The sequence below is a fragment of the Marmota monax genome, unplaced genomic scaffold (genome assembly GCF_021218885.2).
Source record: "Marmota monax isolate L192 unplaced genomic scaffold, Marmota_monax_Labrador192_F-V1.1 WCK01_AAM20220418_F8-fsc00100, whole genome shotgun sequence".
NCBI classification, from domain to species: Eukaryota; Metazoa; Chordata; class Mammalia; order Rodentia; family Sciuridae; genus Marmota; species Marmota monax.
In genome coordinates, this window is record NW_026693872.1 from 6,628,016 (window position 1) to 6,652,372 (window position 24,357).

At 33.8% G+C, this 24,357-nt stretch overlaps 1 protein-coding gene across 5 annotated transcripts in view; it reads right to left on the reverse strand.

Annotated features, from left to right (window-relative positions):
* Positions 1-420: 420 nt before the first annotated feature.
* Klhl24 (kelch like family member 24) overlaps positions 421-24,357 on the reverse strand; it is a 38,406-nt gene continuing 14,469 nt past the window's right edge. For all 5 annotated transcript variants that reach the window (XM_046462530.2, XM_046462528.2, XM_046462531.2 and 2 more), the window contains 5 exons: positions 13,095-13,279; positions 11,796-11,914; positions 8,296-8,484; positions 6,940-7,128; positions 421-2,458 (listed from right to left, as the gene is read on the reverse strand). In XM_046462530.2, the coding sequence (XP_046318486.1) occupies positions 2,258-2,458; positions 6,940-7,128; positions 8,296-8,484; positions 11,796-11,914; positions 13,095-13,279 (883 nt within the window). In that variant the 3' untranslated portion in view covers positions 421-2,257. The remainder of the gene's footprint in view (positions 2,459-6,939; positions 7,129-8,295; positions 8,485-11,795; positions 11,915-13,094; positions 13,280-24,357) is intronic.

Here is a 24,357-nt window from a genome sequence, read left to right on the forward strand (position 1 = left end):
CTGACACCAATCTGGTTGATATATCCCTTTTGATATACTAATTGTATCCTAAAATATTTTTTTAAAATCAAGGCGAATGCCATTATTTATCAAGAATTAGAAACAGGAAGAAAAATAATTAAAGTAAGTTAAAATATCAGTTGTGTAACTTTAAAAAATTACTTTAATTTTCTAGGATTCATGCTAAGTACTTGGTGGCCTTCAACATAAATTGCAAGTACTTAATTTATGTAGTTTAAAATTATGTAGAGAAAAAATTAAACAATATTGATATGAGGTCTGTGTTTAAACAAATTATTTTTGTTAAGGTTTCATTTCAATTTTACTACAACAAACACATGGATATGAAAATAAATGTAAAACAAAATATAAGTAAATAGTTAATACTTTTACAATAGACAAAAATACTAGAATACAAAGTTATCTTAAGAAAGTTTTTTTTTATGTGAAGTCTCTGGACAAGATCTTACAAATACACATAAAAATAACAACTATTGTTTGTATAATTCTAAGCATTTACAAAACATGTTTTCATACACTATCTCATTTACTATAAAGAATTTCTGAACTAAATAGGTTCCATTATCTACAAAAGTATAATGAAGATATTTATTATAAAATTACAGTACAAGCATCCCAATTGTATAACTGTTTTTCAACTAATTATTTTCTGAATTGCTTTGATAGTTATCACAGAAAATTATTTATCATTTTAAAATTGACTTGAATTTAGATCCTAAGCTCTAAAGTTTCTCTATTTGAAATGTCTGTGTCATTCTAGAATAAGGGGAAAAACAAGTTTACCAATGTTAGGTTTTTTGATGACTACTTTGGTTTTAACAAAAATCTGGTGACACTATAATCATGTATTTGCATCGTCCCTACTATGAAAAGGAGTATGCAATTCCAAAGTGAGAGACAACATTGACTGGGAAGTCAAAATACAGTAGGCTACCTGGTACATCCCTAAAATGTTGTAAATTATATCTGTCCATCCAGGAATCACAATAATTACTCAGGTTGTAGTTCCTGCCATATCCATTTATTTGCCTTGGAAAAATTTTGACATTCCTCTCTGAAAACTGGTAAGCTTCATAAACTGTAGTTGAGAAATCTAGACAAATCAGTCTGTTTTACACAAATTAATACAATTTGGATTTATCTCAGAAGACTGGAACTACTGTTGTTGTTTTTTTTTTTTCAGAGCTAAATTTCAAAGAAAAATGGACCCACTGAGGTAAGTGGTCCCTGCTTTAGCCTATTAAAGGCACTTCAACAGTAGAGATTCTCAGGGTTTGTAGCCGTTTCAAAGAAAGCAGAATAACCAAGGAAGAGGTTCTGACCCAAAGCACCATACTAATGAGGTCAAACCTATTGGCTGGGGAGGAAACCTGTTTCTAGTTTTCACAGGACAACATTGCAAAATGGATTTCAACTCCTTTGTCAGGTTAAAGGAAAGAGACTTCCTTAGAGGACTTAGAGATGATGCATAAATACTTTGAGAGCCACAGTGGGTCCCATTCTCTTAAATAGTTGTTTAATTTTTTCTTACAAATTAACTGGTAATTTTCATCCCCCTTTTATGGGCACTTATATCTATATCTCCTACCTAACTCCTCCCCCAAAAACATGTTTAATATAAGACAGCAGTTCTAAGAATGAAGTCACAATAATTCAGTATTTTATGATACTGGAATTGTTATCATTACAATTTTATCAATTGCAGGGGGAAAAAAACCTTCAATAAAATTAACCAGTGTGGATATGCTATGTCTGTGACAAAGATTTTTAAAATTGATTTTTCTCCCTAAGAATACATACTAAGCATTCTCAGCATTAGGTGAGTCAACCTAAATGAAGCCTCAGTCATGCAATTTTTCTTTACATAAATGACAAAATAAGGAATATACAGTCTTGCAGATAAACATACATAAATGAAAAGACCATTCACAAATTTCTAAACAAGTATTCAAGCAGACATTATTTCCTACTCCACAGAGGCTTCTTAACAAATACAAGGGTAAACTCTCAAAGGTCAAGCAACAATCACCATAATTATCTTTAACAACTTCTTTCCATTACAGCAAAGGCTTTATTACAGTTTGAAAGACTGATGTACTGGGGAGAAAGGCACCAGGATTATTGGTTTTACTATTTTTTGAATATGGCACAGAGGAGATAAGTCAAGTTCCCACTCAGGAGTTTTTAAAACCTCTCATCTTGGATCAGGGTGGCTTCTTGGTGAGGTATCCTGGCTTTAAAGCTTAAAGCATTTCTCATTGTATCTATGAATAGTCACACAGCCATGATAGGACACTGGCCTGGGCATTGCAGCTACCCCTGTGATGATACTTGTCGCAGGATCATAACAGAGAATAGTGTCTGTGGCTTCTCCATTTTCCCGTCTTCCACCCAGGATATATATTTTACCATTACACACAGACATACCACAGTTTTCCTGTTTAACCAAATACATAAAAAAAAAATTAACTGTTGCAGGTAAAAAATTTGGTAACAAACTGAAAAGTAAAAAAAAGACATTTAAACACAATAAAAAAAAAAGGAAACAATATAAGCTAAGCTACTTTTTGCCCAATTCCCATCCTGTGTGTGGGCACTAGATAATTCTGTATGCATGTAGTGAATAGAAAAATATATGTTAGTAATTGGGGCCAAGATGTGAAGGCAGGATGGGCATGGTAGACTGACATAGAAAGGCTTAACTTAACAATTATGAAACAAAACCTCTTTGAAAAACAGTCGCTTCTACTAATTCTACTGCGGAAGTTGTTTTTTTTTTTAATATTATAGAAACTAGCTATTACCTGACCACAGGTAGGAATCTTATTCACTTTATAGAACTACCCACAAGTTGAATGAAGGAATGAGAGGAAGAGTTACACCAAATTAGCTATAACCAAATATTAGTTATAACCAAATCACAGAAATGATCCAAATAACATTTTAGTTATCTTTGCCTATGATCGTATTCTTAGCTTAAGTTTTACTCTTGTGTGGCAATAATATAATAACTACATAAAATAATTATTTTTGTGAAAAATGAGAGTGATTTTTCAAACAAATAAACAATACTAAAATTTATCTCACTTTTACATGGACTTATTTATGCTATAAGTCAAATACACTATTTACATTTCATTTTACTTCAGAAAATTAATATCTCGTAATATTGTATCTTGTTATTGTGGTTTCACATCATCTACAATGAAATAGTTCTACCAATGAGTTCAAAAAACATTTTCACTGGCCATATTTGCTACATATAGATTTCCCTCTTATAGAAAAAACCTAAATTGTGGTGGATTTGCACAATCTTCAGGTCTGAAAGCATCAGTGAGTACTTAAAATGCCTGTATTAGAATTTATATGTGAAAATGAAATGGCTTGTTAACATTAATGAATGATGTTTTTATCTTGAGTGAAACCCATGAGCTACACAAATTATAAGTCAAACTAAAGCACAATGATCTCTTTCTATAAATTCTAAAAGTTCTGAATACAGTAAAATAATGACAAAAATATACTTAATTTTCAGGTACGAGCTATGTTGAATATTGAATGGTATAATTACTTTTATGGTGATTCTAAAGCAATGTGTCATTACACAATCTGGTTATATTAATATTTCAGATAATAATGCTCAGAATTTAAATGAATGAAGCAAGCCACCTTGAAAACATATTCATTCATATTGGGAAATTATTTCTACCAGATATAATTGTTTATTTCACTCTGTAAAATACCTACTTCTTTACTCTGTGTATATGTATACTATATGAAACACTTATTCTTTACTCAAAGGGTAGCTAGTGGTAAAAATAATTGATCAATATATGAAGTTTTAATGTTATTTTTAAAGACTAAAATGAAATGATTCTTATATTATTAAAAAATCTTTAATTACTTTTATAAATGCTTAAATGTTAAAATGTTAACCAACAGTACACAACAATAATCAGAGTTATTTTAATTATTCTAAACTTTAATGATATTTTAAATACCTGGTCTACTGAAGAAAGAAAAAAAATCTTCATCATTGACTTAAAAAACACCCCTGCTGCTGGGCATGGTGGCATACCACTGTAATCCCAGCTACTTGGGAGGCCAAGTTTGAGGCCGGTCTCAGCAATTTAGTGAGACTCTATCTCAAAATAACAACAACAAAAATAAAACATATAAAAAGGACTGGGGATGTGGCTCAGTGGTTAAGTGTTCCTGTTCAATTTCTGGTATTAAAAAGAAAAAAAAAAAAAGCCCACAAAAAACCCCCAAACCTATAATTTTTTAACAAGGACATTTCTAATGGGGGTTAGAAAGCAGAAAGCAAAATATGTTTAGAATATCAAATTTGACCTTAAGGAATTATGCAAAGTTGAGAGGCATGGAAATGGTGAAGAACAAACAGAGAAATAGGTTGGGTCCATAAGGACCATAAAAAAAAAAGTTAAAAAGTTAAAATATTTTCAACTCTTTGTTACTTAATATTTTGAGCATTTAAAAAAAGCAATAGTTTTAGATTCATTTCTCATTTTATTGTCTACCAAAAAATTACAGTTATCTTTTTCACTGATTAGCATTAAAAGGGCAGGCAATTAATACATAAATACACTTAGTAATACTGGTAGTGAGAAGGAATGAGGGGAGAGAAAATGATCCCCCAAATCCTGGTACTACATTTGAACTTCAATAGTCTTTGTAAAATTTAATATACTTCTGATCCAAATGTTCCTTTCCCTTGAAATTTCTGAAATCAATGTTATTCACTGTTTAGAGAAAATGTGCCATGATGTCCTGTTGTTGATATTTTTCGGTTATGTCAATCATCCAATTAAAAATATATTCATTGTATGCTCTGCATTATGTTTATGTGGTAATTAGCCTCCTAACTAAGCTCTCTTAATTATTTTGTACAGTATAATCAAGTTTCTAATGAACAGTGATCTTTAGTAAAAATGATTTACTCTTTAAAATATTCATAAAACAAGCCAATAAAAGATATTTTAGATTAAAACTTCATTTCCTCTTAAATGTAATATGAGAAGGATAAAAGATTATATTCACTATATACTCTGAAACTGAAGATCATATTATGTCTCTTTTATCAGTTGGGATAATGATAGTCTGAATACATTATTAAGTGGAGACCATAAGTCAATATCAACAACTTTAAAAAGATTGTGTTATACTCAAATCCTCTTCATTATCCTTATAGTTCTATGCTATATCTCTTGTATATCTTGAATGTAAGATTATCTTAAAATTAGGTTCTTCATTTACTTTACTTTCTCATTTGCTTACTTACTCAATATTTACTGAACATGAATAAATCCAAAATACATTAAGAGATGAGTTAGAATAGTATTCTCAAGAAGGCCGGAGACCAGCATGGAAAATACTCAATTTATACCCATTAGAAAATATGTTAGTGTCATAACGTAAGTGTTGGAAGTTGTAACATCAGAAGGAAAACACAATCAGTTCTGGCCAAAGTAAAATCAGTTTGTTCTAACTATGATAAAGTTTGTTTTTGAAATGAATAATTACAAATAGAGAAGGTTTAAAAAAAAAAAGGTTCATTAGAAGCTAAGGAGGAGACAGCGAGAACCAAGACAAGAATATATATGACCTGTTTAGAGAACACAAGTAATGAGCAAGGTACAGTGGTGCACGCCCATAATCCCAGAGACTTGGGCAGTTGAGGTAGGGGGACCATGAGGTTTGAGGCTGGCCTTGGCAACTTAGTGAGACCCTGTCTCAAAATTTAAAAAGGAAGAAGGAAGGAAGGGAGGGAGGAAGGGAAGAAAGAGGGAAGGCAAGAAAGAAGGAAAAAAAAAAGAAAATCGGGATTGGGAATGTAATTGGGATACAGTTATAGAAAGTGAGGCTGAAACGGCAAAGAAAAGATTCGTAAGAGAAGGTCTAGAATGAAGTGGTAAAACTTGGATTTTTGTTCAAGTAGGTTTCCAGTCAAGGGAGAGATGAATTTTTAGTGTAAAGAAAAGATCTGGTGGCAAAATGGTTCAATTTAATAGATTGATTCAATTTAACAGAAATGAAGAATATCTAATAAATTACATTTCTAAGTTGTTTGGAGACACACAAAAAAAATAAGCTTGGCAAGAGGGTACATTTTAACTAAGTCTGAAGTCTTGGGCACCCATGGAAAATAGACAGCTGGAAATTGGAGTCTGGAGCGCAGGAGAGAGGCTTTGGTGCAGATCAAGACTTGAAGTCTTCAGTACTGGGTAGCAGATGAAATCATTCAGGAATAGACTATATACTGGGAAGAGGTAAGGGGAAAGGGGCTCAAACAACATTCATATTTAAGGACTGAGTAGAAAAAATTAAGAAAAATATGAAAGAGACTTAAAGAGATTACTAGTAGTGACTTTGATAGTACAACATTTTTAAGTGGTTATAAGTAAAGCCAGATTTCCAGCATCAAAAGCAGCATTTTGCTAGAAGGAAGGTAAACAGAGCCATGAATCAAAAGGTTGAGGGAAGGTCTTTTGGGGAATGGCAGGGATAAGGGAGTGGGCTCCAGGTGGAGACACACAAACCATGTCCTTTATAACAAAAACAACAAACGACCTAGTTGCTAACCAGAAAACCATCCATATGAGAACATCTCTTCAAAAATATTAAAAAGGGGATGAAGACAAGAATAGGGTTCTGAAAAAGGTTAAAGGGAATAAAAAAAATCAATGGATACTTCATCTTGGGATGGTAAAAAGGAAGTTATTTAAAAAAAAAATTCCCTGGAATGAGTTCATAAAAGTTTTATGTGGAACTTTAAAAAAATATGAAGTTCAAGTAAACAGGTAATATTTCAAAAGTAAAATTCCAGTGGATTAATAGTTGTCATGTGCTTGGTCCCTCTTAGGTTTATTTCTCTCTTGGACTGTTTTACAATATTACCTGTCGGCTGAATGTATTCTGTACATGCATCCAGTAGTCTTCAACTGGATCATAACAGTATATTGTCTTGGTCAGTCCACCAGCAACATAGATCAGGTTGTTTAAGGAGACAGCTGTTATACACCTCTTGGCAATTGGGATAGCTGCACGAAGTAGCCAAGAGTTGGTTTCTGGATCATAAGATTGAACCTAATAATATATAGAAACACTTAATTAAAGTTTCTAAATAAATTAGTAAATTTACTTAATAAAAGGTCTACCAATACATAGAAACATGATTCAAAATAAAATTCCATTAGTTCAGAGAATTAAAGGAGGAGGTTAGCCTCACAGTGAAAGGTGTATATTTAGAAAATTCTCCAAAAAAAATACAAATTTATTACTATGAAGCAGAAAAAAGTAATAAATGCACACTGTTTCCAGGATGAAGGGCCATCAGGTTAGTTTTACTTAATCAGGTTAATTCCACTGAAATTAGCAGTCTAAATTTTTAAAAATTGCATTATGTGGAATAATCATTCCTCAATCTGAAAATAATTTCTTTGTACTTTTAAGGAGTCCTTTCTTAAAAAAAAAAAATACAAGTAGACCTCAATTCAGTAAGTTATTGTAAGTTCTGAATTAATGAATTCTAAGTGACATTTGACCACACTATATTGAAATTTAACTTAGAAAAAGAATTAATTGACAAAATTAAGGTAACATTTATAGATAAATTAAGCATTAGATATTTTTCCCCAGAATAAAAATGGTGTTTCCTGGGATGTCAGGACCAAATTTGTTCTTTTGTCTCAGGAATTCAATGAACTGCAGTTACTGTGAGCCATCCTCTATATACATTGCAGGGGCTCCTTTTCCTCCTTTTTGTTCTAAAAATACTTTGAAAGTATGCACAAAATGACCTAGCTGGAAGCAGTATAATTAGTCCTTGTGCTTTACCCTGGGCTAATTCACTTCCCAACTGGGTTGCATGTGAATAATTTAGATTCTGTAGATGATAGCAGTAAAATTTCAGTACTGAGATTAGTTTTATTTCAAAAAACTTTAATTACACTTGTTATGAAAAGTGTTTAGATATTGTAGGGTCTCGCTTTAACAACACAAAATTCAGAGGTTTTCCCCAAAAGAATAAGGTATCAGAAAATTTTTAAAAGACCTTTCACACTAAGCAACCTAACTACCTACTGGATAAACTTTCTGTCTTTCCCTTTTTATATATATTTTTGGTAATTTATTTGTAAGAACATGGCTTATGGTTTGGGGACGTGGATCAGTGGTATAGAGCATTCTCAGCATGCTCAAGGCCCTGGGTTCCATCCACAGTAAAGAGAGTGGGGGGCAGGGGCACTGACTTACCTTATCAGAACAAGTATTATCATCAGGTCCTCCACCAATCACGAACAATTTGCCTACACAGCTAGTCACTGCAGGAGAACTCACTGCTTCCTTAAGGGGAGCTACTTCAGTCCATCGATTTGAAAAGGAATCATAACACTCTACGCTGCTAAGTCTGTTTTGTCCATCATAGCCTCCTACGACGTATACCTACATGTAAAATACATAAAACCACTTAAATATCAAAAGTCCAAATTTTGAACTAGTTGGTTAAAGAAGGGATTTCCTCTCTTTAAAAGCCCTTGATAACTATAACTGCAATATATTTAACCCAGAGCTTCCGTGTCTTCTTCTTTTTTTAACACTACCATGAAGCCTTAAAGACTCTTTTTTTTCCCTATGAGACCACTGTGGATGGAATTTTAATATCACAGATATACTGTATATTTGTTGTCTCACTGTATGTGTATCTGTATTTTGTACATGAAATCTTATGACTTTTTTCACACCCCCACTTCAAGAACAAATTTTCACCACTTCCTTGGTGATCATGGAGAACTGCATGATTTACCTTAAGTGTTCACACTCATGGATGATGAACTATTTGATTTTCATAAAGTAATAAACTATGAAACTAAAATATTAGGTAAGGATTATTAGATTATGAGAATTTGGAAGACAGGGCCTATCTTTTAGTACCTGATGCATAATGAATTTATAATCTTCACTTCAAAGAGCTTTAATGTACATTTTCACTTTACAAACAGGAAGAAGGCAGGGCAAATCAATATCTTTATATGAAAGATATCTGGAGCTTTTTTAATTTCAACAAAGCTCTCCGTGTTTCCTTTAGTGAGCAGTCGTCATCAACTCTTCCTTCATATCTGATTAATTTAATTAAGTTCTATTTATATCTATCTATATCTTCTTTCACACATCTCTTGTATCTGCCCATTCCTTTTGTTTGTCACTACCACCATCCTACCTTAGGGTCCACATGATTTCAAACCTCAAATAACCTCCTGATTTCCATTCTTGTGCTCTGGAAACTTATAGATTAATTTTCCTAAAACACTTCATCAATTCCTTTTTTTTTTTTTTTTTTTGGTACTGGGGATTGAACCCAGGGACCCTTGATCACTGAGCCACATCCCCAGCCCTTTTTTATATTTTCTTTAGAGTCAGGGACTTACTAAAAGGCCTCACTAAATTGCTGAGGTTGGCTTTGAACTTGTGATTCCTCCTGCCTCAGCCTCCTGAGCTGCTGGGATTATAGGCAAGCACCAAAGCACCTGGCCATCAATTCAACAGTTCAACAATGAATCCCAAGGGCCAAAGCCAAACTTCACATCTTGTCATTAAAATTTGTCTACAATTTATCTTTCAATGTTCCTTTAAATTTTTACAGAAGCTAATGTCACTTCTGTCATGCATTTCTCACATTATGTTATGATGACCTAATGGTGGATTTGTGCCCAGAACACCATACAGCTCAGGAAGGTAAAGTAACTTATAAAAGGTTGTGCAGCTCTAAGTGGTATGCGGTTTTAGGGAACAGGACAGCTGGGTTCATATCTAGCTCCGCCTCTCCATATATAGCAATTAATCTTCTCAGAAACTGAGTATTTATTCACTCAATTAAAAATGTACACAAGAGTACTTATCACATAACCTTAGAGATTAAACTTTAGTACATACTCCTATACGTATAAATGAAAAATGCACACCATGAGCATCAAGACAGAAGGGCTTCTAGATTGAGAAAATCTGAGCTTTTGCCATTGCTTTATCTGTGTAACCTTGGGCAAGGTTTTCCTTATAAACTGACAAAGTTATAATAAATATCCTCTTTCTATATTCTAAATTCTAAGTCATCTTAGGTTTCCTTATAGAGAGTATTACAATTTTTAAATATATTCATAGATTTGAATTCAGCCTCTATTTTAATTTTTAGGGTAATGGTTTCCATGAACTGGGTACTTGCTGTGTAAAACAGAAATGATTCTTCTTATTTCTTGATTTAGCACCTTAAGCTTTGGGTACCTTTGAGTCAAGTATTTGTCAAATAAATTTGAATTTACTAATACATAATATTTTTTGATGCAATCATTTTCATTTGTCTATGTCCAGATTAAATAATTACAAATTATACTTTTAGTCAGAGCTCATCTCCTTTTAACCCCTCAATTATTTTAAAGTCTCTTTCCTAGTAATACTTTGTCATTCTTTAGGCATAGCTACTAAAACTACATACAATATAGTAGGTATGAGCACATCAATGGTTTTCAAAAAGATTTCTATTGATATTTTATTTCCAGTACATCAATCACAATTTTTCATAGGCTTCGTTGATAGCTGCAGCATATATGATATTAAAGTCTCTAGTAATCAACAATAGCTTTTAAACTGTGTTTTGGGAAGCTCTAAGTGTCCACAGTATAGAGACTTCAAGAAGCCTCTTGTGGGGATACAGGGCAAGAAAGACTGATAGGGGTCTGAGTGGAAAATTCTAAGCCAACATCTTTGATTCAATTAGAAAAGTTCTGGTTTTTTTAAGTGTCTCTGAAATATCTCACTGTAAGGCCTTAAAGGTAGTGATTTTTTTAGAAAGAGGTTCAAGGGGACCAATCAAAGAATTATGTGCAGTCAAGTATCTCGTGATCCTCACTTAGATTTTTCATTCATTTAAGTTGGCTTTGGAAGCGCTCACAGAGATGCTGGCAGGGAATGGCTACAGACTCTGAATTACTCCCTAACACAGCTGCTAAAGATAATCTGTTCAATGTAATGGGTTTTTAATATAAGATTTAACTTTTTTTTTTTTTTTATTTATTTTTTAGTTTTCGGCGGACACAACATCTTTGTTTGTACGTGGTGCTGAGGATCGAACCCGGGCCGCACGCATGCCAGGCGAGCGCGCTACCGCTTGAGCCACATCCCCAGCCCAAGATTTAACTTTTAAAAAGAGTATACAGTACTTTAAAAGGTTAAGAAGGCTAGTATATGGTTCTTATCCTATATTGTATGTATTTTAATAATATTCATTATCTTTAGTCAATAATACATTTTCTTTAAAATACGTTGATGTTTATCTTGTTATTTAAATTTGTTTTGTCCTTACTTGTACAAAAAAAAAGATAAAGTAACATCATTTTAGATAAGTAAATCTTAGCTTGCCTGCCTGCCAAATTCAGTAAAAGGAAAAAAAAATTTGCTTGGATTAGACATTGCCCTTTTGATGTAACTCCTTTCTTTTCCAATTCTTAGGCATTTGGATTCCAATGTGCATGAGAAAAGATATGTGCTACATTGCCATGAATTAGAAGTTGGGAGAACAAAATATCCATTCAAAATTACAGTGTCATATTGTTTATATCTTCAGTTTATCTACTGTGGTTAGGAATGGAAGGAAAAACTATTTGAATCCAAAACACCCAAAGGGAAAGTGAAATGCAGGACTTAGCTGTAGTATTTATTTTGGAAATGTACCAGCAATAGTAATAAAAAATGGTTTCTCTTACTTTACCAAGAAGGACAGCCATTTTGTGACGCCATCTGCCTTTATTTAGAGAGGCAACTCTGATCCAAATATTTAACTGTGAGTTATAAATCCAGACATCACGACTATTGATTCTTCCACCTTTAAATGCAAAACAGTGCACATGGAATAATATATCACTATATATTTATCATCAAGAGATCTATGTCACCAAAGCACAGGAGGCAATTCATAAATTTGAGAATTAAGTTCAATAAATGAAAGAAAGACGCTCTTACAGCTTAATGAAAATAGTTCTACAGAGCAGATTTAAACTTTGTCAATTATGATCTTGAGAAGTAATGATTATAGGTCTTCTTAAAATAAAATATAGAATATGAGTCTTACAAATATACGATTGTTAATTTAGAAGTCAGATATCAGGACCCATCAAACAATTTTTTTTTTTTTTTAAGTACTGGGGATTGAACTGAGAAGCACTTTACCACTGAGCTACGTCCCCAATGTTTTTTTTTTGGGGGGTGGGGGGAGGTGGTACCAGGGATTAAACTCAGGGGCACTCTACCACTGAGCCACATCCCCAGCCCTATTTTGTATTTTATTTAGAGACAGGGTCTCACTGAGCTGCTTAGTGCCTCACTTTTGTTGAGGCTAGCTTTGAACTCATGATCTTCCTATCTCAGTCTCTGAGCTACTGGGATTATAGGCCTACACCACTTCCCCTGGCTGTTTTTAATTTTTATAAGACAGGTTTTCACTAAATTATAGAGGTAAGCCTCTAATTTGTGATATTCCTGCCTCAGCCTCCTGAATTGCTGGGATTATGGGTGTACACCACCATGTCTAGTGCCAATTAACAGACTTTTGAGCATACATTCAATAGTTATATTCTACATTATCCTTATCCTTTTTTGTAGGGGGTGGGATTGGAACTGGGGATTGAACCCAGGGGCATTCAACCACCCATTTAATTATGTGAGCCAATCCACAACCCTGTTTTCATTTTTTGAGACAGGGTCTTGCTAAGTTGTTTAGGTCCTCACTAAGTTGCTGAGGCTGGCCTAGAACTTGTGAACCTCCTGCCTTAGCCTCCTGAGTTGCTGGGATTATATGGTGTGCCACCATGCTCAGCTCATTCTATCTTGTGACTATTTTTAAAAGAAAAATATTATTTTTAGTTTAATTTGTTGTATAAAAAGATTTGCCTAAAGTGAGCATATTCACATTTCACTATTTTCTTTTAAAACACTATTGTTGTTTAAAACAGTCAAGCCATATCCAAATCAAAAGTAGCTAGCAACTCCAGTGATCTTTTATTTACCTGAAACAAGAATGTCATTCCTTAGAGCGCAGACTGCATACTCTGATTTGGTAAATTCTGGAAGCTTAGCCAAAGACTTCCATTCTCCTGTTACAGGATCATAACACTCAGTATATGGAAGGTTAAATCCTCCAACTCGTTCACAGCCTCCAACAACAACTATCACCTCTGAATAGCCAGTGGACCTAAAATAATTATTGTAAAAATGCAAATAATAATAAATATTAAAATATATTCAAAATTTTTTAAAATCCTAAAAACAAACCACACATTGTCATAAACAAACAGTTAAGTTTATTCTCTGCATACTTGCCAAAAGTACAGACTGGCAGTTACTTACTTGAGAATATTTACAGGGTAGATAGTGACATCATCATACAACAGAAAATGTCTATGGATATTTTTTTCTATGGGTTTTGTAAACCAGTCAAACGAGCCTATCTAATTTACTAATATTTAAACTAATATTAAAGACATTATCAGGTAATATTAAGAATGACTTTCAAATGCAGTTTTGTAGCAATTCAGATATATATAACCACACAAGGTTAAGATAATGGACTTTTTCTAACTGTAGGAAAATGCTTTTTTTTTTTATCAGACTGTTCATTCTAAAAAACTAATTAATGGGTTTGATCTAGGCACCCTGTAAAGAAGTTTATGTGACCCTTTATGCCCTGTGAAAACAACAAAAACCATCTACATATGAACCTGGAAGTGACCCCCTCTAGATACTGAATTTGCTGACACCTTGCTCTTGGATTTCCCAGTCTCCAGAATTGGGAGAACTGAGAGAATTGAATTTCCATTCTTTATAAGCCACCCAGTATGTGGTATCCTGCTATAATTCCTGAGTGGACTAAGATATATTGATAATACATGCTTAATAAAAATAAGAAAAATAGTCTAGTTATCTAATACTAGGCAAATAGACTGACAATGAGAAAAATTCTAATTCAACGAAAGTTTAAAAAAAAAAGAAGGAGCTGGAGTTGTGGCTCAGTGGTAGAGCACTTGCCTTACATATGTGAGGCATTGGGTTTTATTCTTAGCACCATATAAAATAAATAAATAAGTAAAATACAGGTATTGTGTCCATGTTCAACTAAAAATATAAAAAAGAAAAGAAAAAGAAGTTTATGTATTTGTTCAGAAGTAAATTTTAAAAATACAGAGTAAATAAATTAAGGTAATCTAACTAAAAGTGTCAGGCAGTCAGTAAAAATGCAAACAAAGGATGTTAAAGGGGAAAAAACACAAAATAAAAAATTATAGTTAGAGTGTAAAGGGGAAAAACACACACAAAAAAATTATAGAGTGTATTCAATGGTATGTTAAAAATGTATCTGAGAAAAAAATCCACCAAAATGCAGATGAAGGTTGTTTCTGAATGGTATGGTACTCCACTTTCAATCATTACAATTTTCAAATTGACAGTAAATCCAGCCTATTTTTAGAATGGAAAAAAAAAAAAAGAAGAAGAAGAAACACCTTTAAGACCATGAAGAGAATCCTAATGGTTCATGCTAGTCACTGGCCTCAACTAAAGATACACAGGAAAAACAAATGCTTAGCCAAGATCTCTTTGTTCATAAGCTTCAATAGACAGCTTTAGAATTTTAAAATTCTTTGTCTTTATATTTGTTCAGAAATTTAATCTAAATGAAAAAATCTTGTGATTACATTTTATGGTTACTACAAGTCAAATCTCATTAAAAAATTTCAATAATCTCTCTTCTTTTTCTTCACTGATAATGGCATTTATTCTGGCAAGAATTGTGCAGTTTGCTACAAGAAAGATAAAGTATGACATTTATGAACCATTTTACCGTGCCTCAAATGCAGAAGCAGATTTTCTTTCATAGTTGAAATATATATTCATGGTTTCCCCAACATCTGTGCTGCATTTCTCATCTAAAAACCAGACTGAGTAAGTTATATATAATCCCTCTTCTCTTAATTAAATGTGGAGAGAAAAAAAGACCACATCAGAATGCTGATAGTTTTTGTCAATTATACCATAAAATTACTAAATACTGTCACTGGGGCTAAATCATTTCTAACTGTTTTAATGCAAAATCCAGAGTAATAATTATAGAACATTGGTTTTATACTTCACTTATAAGCTTGTAGTTTTGCCTATATTGAAGGTCCTATCTGTAATCAAATAGCCTTTAACTTAACTGATACAAGTCCGGTGTTCTCACCACAGTGTGTTAACCCAATAAAATATATCTATTTAATTAATTAATTAATTTATTTTTTTGGTGGTGCTGGGAATGTAACCAGGGTCTCGCACATGCTAAGCAAGTGTTCTGTTATTGAGCTATATCCCTAGTACTATTTCATTAATTTTTTTGAAGTAAAGTTTTTGATCTTCTACAATGATGAAATAAATATTTGCTGCTCTAGCATTAAATTTTGCCACTTCTCCCTAGGAAGGCATGACAACCAAATGGTTCTTTTTACAATAATATATTTTTAAAAATCTTCCTTTCTTTTATCATACATTCCAAAAGGTCCTTTTGATAATAATATATTTTTTTAAAATTTTCCTTTTATTTCATCATAAATTCAAGAAAAGGTCAAATTTATATGATTTATGTGAAAGATAAAATAATTATAAATCTACAGATATTCTAAACCAAATAAACAAAACGTAGTAATGGGCTGGGGATGTGGCTCAAGCGGTAGCGCGCTCGCCTGGCATGCGTGCGGCCCGGGTTCGATCCTCAGCACCACATACAAAACAGAGATGTTGTGTCCGCTGATAACTAAAAAATAAATATTAAAAAAATTTAAAAAAAAAAACAAAAAAACAACGTAGTAATTACCAGATTCAGTTAAAATCTGAAAAGGTAAAATATAGGAACTGCTGTCTGAAATAACAGACCTACTTATAAATCAATGTCAAATATGCCAGAAACAGATGAACTCCCAAACTTTCATCAACAACAAGGGTTGAAAGATGATCCTGACTAGTAACAAAATGGATTTTTAAGAAACACAATAAGGAAAGGAAGTGTGTTTCCATTTATTAGGAAATCAGAAAGGAGGGATAGGGAGAGATGTTAGTGATAGAGTCTATTCACCATTCTAAGACTTAAAAATATATGAAAATCAAACCATCACTAAGTCTAAGGAAACAGCATGATTCTCTAGTTTATAACATATTACACTACCAAATTCAATGTGTTGATTCATCTAAAGTTAGAAAAGGGGATTGATAAGCCCTAGAAACAATAAATAAATGAACAAATGAATAAAAGAATAAATAACAATCACAAAGGCAAATATTTGCTGTACCCAGGGAAAAGAGAATCTTAGGTAAGGTGACTTGAACATTATCTTTTCTTTGCCAAGAATATTTTAATGCTGGGTGAGAGAGTTCCTCAAGTTATATTAGCTGAGAGGACTCTGGTTCTAAAGACCCACCGACTCCCTTTGTTTAGATTCCATGTTTGCCAAACAACCTTTGAATACTTTGGCTTCCCATATAGGGACTTGCCTATAGTAAGAGAACATACTGGGCAGATCGCTTTAACATTTTGAATCTATTGACAGTTCCATTTCTCACCACAAATAGATTTACACAGACTGGAAGATAAATGAGTTAATAATCTCTCATAGTGAATGTTAAATCTGTCCCTAACAGTTTGATCTCTTCCTAATTTCTAAACCTGGTGAGGACACAGACCACCTGTGTGGTGAGGCTGTCTACCTGAAAGGCAATAGGCAGAATGGATTCTCTGAGGAAATGGCTGTATTGATCAGAATCAGTTAATTAATAAGTTCTCAAGAACTAACCATAGATGTTTTAAAATACTGAGCAACAAAGATGTTCATCTTAAAGTTTGAAAATCAAAAACAGCTGGATCCAGTGACTCATGCCTATAATCCCAGCTACTTGTAAAGCTGACGCAGGAGGATCCTAAATACAAGGCCATTCTGGGCAATTTAGTGGGATCCTATCTTAAAAAAAAAAAAAAAAGAAGAAAAAAGAAAAGAGAAGAAAAGGAAGAGAAGGAAAGAAAAGAGAAGAAAAGAAAAAGGGCCAGGATGTAGCTCAGTGGCAGTATATTTTCCCAGTATGTAGCAGGTCCTAGGGTTCAATCCCTAGTACAAAGCGGGAGAGGGATCAGAAACAGCTTAAATGTGCATGGTGATGGTGGTTATGGTATACCGTACTAGATTTCATATTATGGAACTACCTTTAATAAATATTAAGTGATAAAAAACAAAGTAAGAAAAGGATTACAATGCCACACATGAAATAATAAACTTATAGAGGAAAAAAAAGAATAAAGACGTAACTCAGAGTATATGCCTAGCAGTTTGGCCAAAAAGAGTGTGAGAGAGAGAAAGAAGAAAGCCAATTACCTCTTACAGGTAAGACAATGGGTAATATTTTTGATTATATTTTCTAATTTTTCTCCAATTAATGTAAATTACCCTGGTCCTAATCTGCCCAATCTAAGACCAAACTAAATAAAAATTAGACCTTACTACTAACAGCCACCATTTGGTTTCTTTTCAGCCTAGCAGGCTTTTTAGTCATCAGACTTCTGCTGCTTCTTCCTGTTCCCATGGCCAGAAAAGATTGTCTGGCTCATTCAGAGATCTTTCTCCCCAAGAGAAGAGATTCAGTCTGAGTGATTGAACTTGTAATATATAAACTCCAAACCCATGAGAGGCCATTTTCAGCAAGACTAATGAAAGAAAATTATGCATACATGCCAAGAACAGAAGACAGAAGGCACACCTTGGTATTTGGGTGGGGATGGGTGCCAGGGATTGACCTTAGGGGCACTTGACCACTGAGCCACATCCCTAGCCCTATTTTGTATTTTATTTAGAGACAGGGTCTCACTGAGTTGCTTAGCATCTTGCTTTTGGGTGAGGCTGGCTTTGAACTCACTATCCTCCAGGGTTGCTGGGATTATAGGTGTAGCTACTGTACCCAGCCAGCTTGGTTTTTGATGGCTTTTTAGTAGCCTGTTCCAATAAGGTCCAGTGAATTTTTGTCCCTAGGTTCTACAAGATACAGTCTCCCTTAAATACATTTGCCTTTTTTTGGGGGGCAGGGAGGGAGGAAAGGGGATACTGGGAATTTAACCCAGGGGCTATTTACCGCTGATCTACATCTAAGCCCTTTTTTATATTTTGAGACAAGGTTTAGCTAAATTGCTAAGAATGACCTTGAACTTGTGATAATCCTGTCTCTACCTCCCAAGCCTCTTGGATTTACATTTGCCTTTTATGAAAAAAAAAAAAAGTCTCTATTATTCACAATCCAGAATTCTGATACATCATTAGAGTTCAATGGATTGCAGGAAAAAATACAAATGGCTTTTATACTCAGGAAAAATTTGAAAATCTTCCACATTAAAAAAGAAATGTAAATTAAAATTATGAGATATCATTTTCCCTTTTCACAGTAGCAAAGATTTACAAAAACTAATGCAAACTAGGTTGGCAAAGGACTGCAGAAATATGTGCTTTCATATTTCTAGCTTAAATATAAATTGGAAGGCAATTTTCACAATACCTACAAAAATTAAAACTATACATATCCTATGACTGCACAATACTACTACTAGTTATTCATGCTATAAATTAACATTGTATGTATGCAAAGACATAAAAAGAATATATATATATAAATTTGGTAGGCCATACTTCCTATAATATAGAATATCTTTTGTGTGAACATGTATGTGGTACTAGGAATTGAATCCAGTGGCAATGGTACTCTACCAATGACCTACATCCCCAGCCCATTTCATTTATTAAATTTTGAGACAGGGTCTCACTAAGTTGCCAAGGCTGGCCTTGAATTTGGTATCCTACTGCCTAAGCCCTGTGAGTTGCAGGATTACAGGTGTGTCCCACCACACCTGGCTAGAATATCTTTTTTAAGAGTGACTGGAAAAGGAATTTAGATTCTAGATTCTAGTCCTATCCCTGATACTAAGTAATTTTGTAACCAGAGTAAGTCATTTTGCTTAATTATGCCCTGTTTTTATCACCTATAAAATAAGGAACAAGAAATTTATTAAATAATCATAAAATATCATTTCTTAAAAAAAATATTCTTTAACTCTCTTAGTTTTCTCCTTGGTTTACAACAGGAACTTGAGCATTGTCCTCATTATGGCAATTAAATTCTATATTCACTATACAGATAACAGGAAGTGAACAATATTAAAAGAGACAAGCACTTTAATTGTTGATTCTAACTCAAAATAATGAACTTACAAGTCTTAGCTTTCTCTATTGCTCAATGGAGTATGGCAAAGGACACTGATATCTTGCACAAACATTAACAACTTGCCACTTATGGTCACTACACTGTAAGATGCTTGTTTAGTTTAATATCATCCGTGTTTCTACATGAGAACCTCATTATGTAGGTAGTCCAGCCCTCCCAAAATGGAAAATTAGCATCTGTCAGGGGAGACTACTACTTTTTCCAGAGAATCATGGTAGGAACAATCTAGATTGAGACACAATGCAAAATCAGAACCAAGCTACCAAGCAATTAGGGGTTTAAATGTCTGGGGGCTGGGGATGTGTGTGGCTCAAGCGGTAGCGCGCTCGCCTGGCATGCGTGCGGCCCAGGTTCGATCCTCAGCACCACATACAAAGATGCTGTGTCCGCGGAGAACTAAAAAAAAATAAATAAATATTAAAATTCTCTCTCTCTCTCTCTCTCTCTGTCTTTTAAAAAATAATAATAAATATCTGGTACTCAGGACAGAATGGAAATTAGTATTTGGGCTAGGGCAAGAAATGGAAATTAAGTGTATTGGAGGTCAGAATCAGATTGTCAAACAATGGCCAGGAATGTGAAACATCAGAGCCAGAGACAGTAAATACCACAGTTAAGATTCATGAACTGGGACAAAGCCAGAAACCCACTGTAAGCAGAGAAACCATTTTTCTCCTGATGAAGAGTTTGAAGCCTAGTACTTTGCTTACAGGGGTGACACAGAGACAGTACTCGACAAAACTTAGGCTTTATATAAGTTGGTTAATAAATGATTCTTTTTCTTTTTCTTTTTTTATAGTAAGTGGACACAATACCTTCATTTTATTTTTATGTGGTTCTGAGGATCGAACCCAATGCCTCACATGGGCAAGGCAAGCATTCTACCAACTGAGCTACAGTCCCAGCCCTAAATGATTCTTTTTAGAGTTCAAGAATATTTCTGAGTCCAAATGTGTGTTAGATTGTCAATATGAGCATATAAATTTTCTGCTCCTCCCCATGTTTTCCACCTTAATGTGAAATTTTCAACTTGGGAACTTAGCAAGAGGACTGAAGGAAGAAAACAGGCAAAACAGTAAATTAAACAGTTATTGAATAAAAAGCTTATTTAATTAGGTCCTATAAAACATCGTTTTTGCAGAATGTGTTTTAAATATTAATATTGAAAATGTACAAGAGACACTATGCATACTACTCAGGAGCATATACTCTAGAACCAGAACACTTGTTTTCAATCCTTGCTCTGCCACTTACTAAACTATGTAACCTTGAACAAATTACTTCTCTGTGAGACTCAGTTTGCTCATCAGTAAAGTGGGCATAATAATGGCACTCTCTCTCAGGGCTTTTCTGAGCATTATGTTACATATGTAATTGTCCATAAAGCAGTTCCTGAACACAAACATTTGCCATTACTATTAGAAATGATGGGAAGGTAGTATGCATATGTAACAAAATTTGTTCTTAAATCAGAACAATTATAAAGTAAGCTTTGAAAAAAACTAATATATTCAAACAGATGCATAGTTCAAAATTTTTTTTAATTATGTTTAAAAAAGAAACTATTTGATAGCAAACATTTCTCTCTTAAACCATATTCCTACTCTGTAAATGTACAGTATAACTTTAGTGCCTTGCCCATGGTCATAGAATTTACTAGTTGTGTAGAGTGAGATTCTAAAGCCTGTCTGATTCTGAAGCCTGTACTCTTAATACATCCTGATGCTAGCACTGAAAAATATATCAAAACAAAGATTTACAGTTGCAAAATATATATCATTAGAAATACAACCAAGTTAGGGGCTGGGGTGGTGGCTCAGTGGCAGAGAACTTGCCTCAAACGTATGAGGCACTGGGTTCGATCCTCAGTACTACGAAAAATAAATAAATAAAATAAAGGTACAGTGTCCATCAAAACTAAACAAACAAACAAACAAACAAAAAACAGAAATACATCCAAATTATTCCTAAGTTTTACTACCTTCTGTGATTAGTTTCTCTCTATGCAACCAAGGATTTACCACTAGCAGGGCAGATAATCAAAGCTTTGTGCTCTTCTTAGATTTGCTTCTTTCTAGGAAACTACTGTCACACTGCTTTTTAAACAATGTACTCTAGGATTTTCTCTTGTCATCTGAAAACACATGAGTATATAGGTAGAATACCCAGTACGGCTTGAGCTCTGAGGAATACTTGGCATAGGACAAACACTAAAAAAAAACACCGGCCAATTTGGGGAGTACAAGTTAACTATACAGTGGAGCGAGCAGACTGTCATCACCCTAACACAGAGTTAAATCTTTGCATCATTCATGGTGGGACAACAGCATATACTGTGCTCCTAATGTGGTTTAATATAAATACTTATGTACACAAATATTTAATTAGTATTCATCAAGTTGAAGGTTGTAGAACCATATTTCAGTTTCTAGGAATTAAAGTTAAACACCTTAAGAAGTAACCACATTAATCCAGAAAGGGGAATATTTTTATGGACAATTTTTTTCCAACAATTCAGAATCATGAAAAAGAAACTGTTTTGGAATAAAAGAGACTTCCTGGAAATAACCAGATGTAAAGAGTGATTCTGGATTGGATACAAGTTTATTAAAGAATAGTTCAAATTTGAATATGGATTGGGCATGAGATAATATGAGCTGTTAAGTTTAATTTTAATCCTGCTATTTTGCCTATGCTATCTCTTTAAAAGACACAATCAAGTAATAAAATTAAAAATAAGTGTATAAATAAAACATATAAAAGAAATCTAAAATCCAAACAAAAGAAATGTGAATGAACAAATAAAAAAGTCTGGGTTAGAGATAACAGGTTTGGTTGTCAACAGCATGTATGGTAATTAAAATCATGAGAATAGATGAGATCACACAGGGAAGTACATAAGGTAAGAGAGAGATGAACGAGCAGATAATCAGTACTTCCAAGACTAGATATAAAGTAAGAGCAGCTGGAGAAAACCGGAGGACTATGAGAAAAATGATATTCCAGAAGCCCATGAAAAAAGCCAATAGAAAAGGCAATTAACAATGTCAAATCCTAAAGAGAGATCAAGTTGGAGAGGGACTGAAAAGAGGCCTGCAAATAAAAAGCAGAAGTTCTGGGGCTGGGGTAGTAGCTCAGCGGGGAGCCTTTGCCTAGAATATGTGAGGCCCTGGGTTCGATCCTCAGCACCACTTAAATAAATAAATAAAATAAAATAAAATAAAGATACTGTGTCCAACTACAACTAAAAAAATATATTTTTTAAAAAAATATTTATCCTTTAGTTTTAGGTGGACATAATCTCTCTACTTTTTGTTTCTATGTGGTGTTGAGGATCGAACCCAGCACCCCGTGCATGCCAGGCAAGCGTGCTGCCACCCGAGCCACATTCCCAGCCCTAAAAAAAAAAAAAAAAAAAAAAAGCAGAAGGTCTGGGTTGGGCATGCTTGTAATCCCAGCGGTCTGGAGGCTGAGACAGGAGGATGGCCAGTTCAAAGTCAGCCTCAGCAAAAATGAGGCGCTAAGCAACTCAGTGAGACCCTGTCTCTAAATACAGTACAAAATAGGGCTTGGGATGTGGCTGAGTGGTCGAGTGCCCTTGAGTTCAATCCCCATTCCTCATGTAATGCCCACATAAAATAAATATCTTCTATTATATTTACAGTGGCCTGCAAATTCAATATAACTGTAGCTTGTTTTTTCTTATTCATTTCCTAAACTAAGGTGATGCTATAATCTTCCACATAGATGTGTTCTGCTGTATAAAATGGATTGGTTCCCTTAAACATTAGATGCCAAACAAATTTTTGGAAATCAAATAATTAAGTGGATTAGGAAAATTTTCTCTTTAAAGGAATGATAAGCTACCTACTCAGCAATCTGATTCTATTCAGGTTATATCTTTATAAATAATACAATAAATAGCTTATTTGAATTTTACAACGGATTACCCTTGGTCCCTACTCTAGTACTATAAAATATACAGGCTGGGTACTAGTCAACCTCATTTGACCCCCCAGAACATTCTGTCTGCTATAAGGGAATTCTGCTTGAAAAAGTGATTTTACCCTTAGAGTGATACTATGTGTTCAGAAAAGTCCCAGAAGAGCTAATAATCACACAGCCCCAGGCTGTTTAGTTTTCTTTATGAGTACATTCAGGAAACTTGGTCTTTCCACATTCCTAAGATCAGTCCAAGTGTTTTAATGGTCCTTTAAAAAAAAAATTAACTTACAAAAAAAAGAAAATCAGGCTGGGGTTATAGCTCAGTGGTAGAGCTCTTGCCTATCACTTGTGAGACAACAAGTTTAATCCTTAGCACGACATAGAAATAAATAAATAAATAGAATAAAGGTATTGAGCCCATCTATAACTAAACATATTTTTAAAAACATCAGTGTAATTATAGGATAAAATTGTATGCTTTCTATGCTTTGCTAAAGACTTGAATAAAATGTTCTAGACTTTTAAGTAAATTCAGTTACTCATCCTGGTATAAGGAAATACTATATTAATTTTTTTTTGGGGGGGGGGGTTACCAGGGATTGAACTCAGGCATAGACCACTGAGCCACATCCCTAGCCCTATATGTATTTTATTTAGAGATAGTGTCTCACTGAGTTGCTTAGCGCCTCATTTTTGCTGAGGCTGGCTTTGAACTTGCGATCTTCCTGCTTCAGGAAGGTCCCAAGCTGCTGGGATTACAGGCGTGTGCCACTGCGCTCGGTCCTAATTTTGTATTATAATAGTTACCCAATATTGTATCTAATTATAAAAAGTTTAGACTTTCAAGTATTGATCCATATAATACTGCATACATAATAGTAGCTAGTTATTATTAGGGACTTTCTACATATATGTTGGATGCCTAAGGACTATTGAATTTAATAGTTCCAATCTGAAATCCTGTGAAGTAAACCCTATTTATTATCCATACTTTACATATGAGGAAATGGATTAAATCTTGCTACATCCAAACTAGCTTAGATTTAA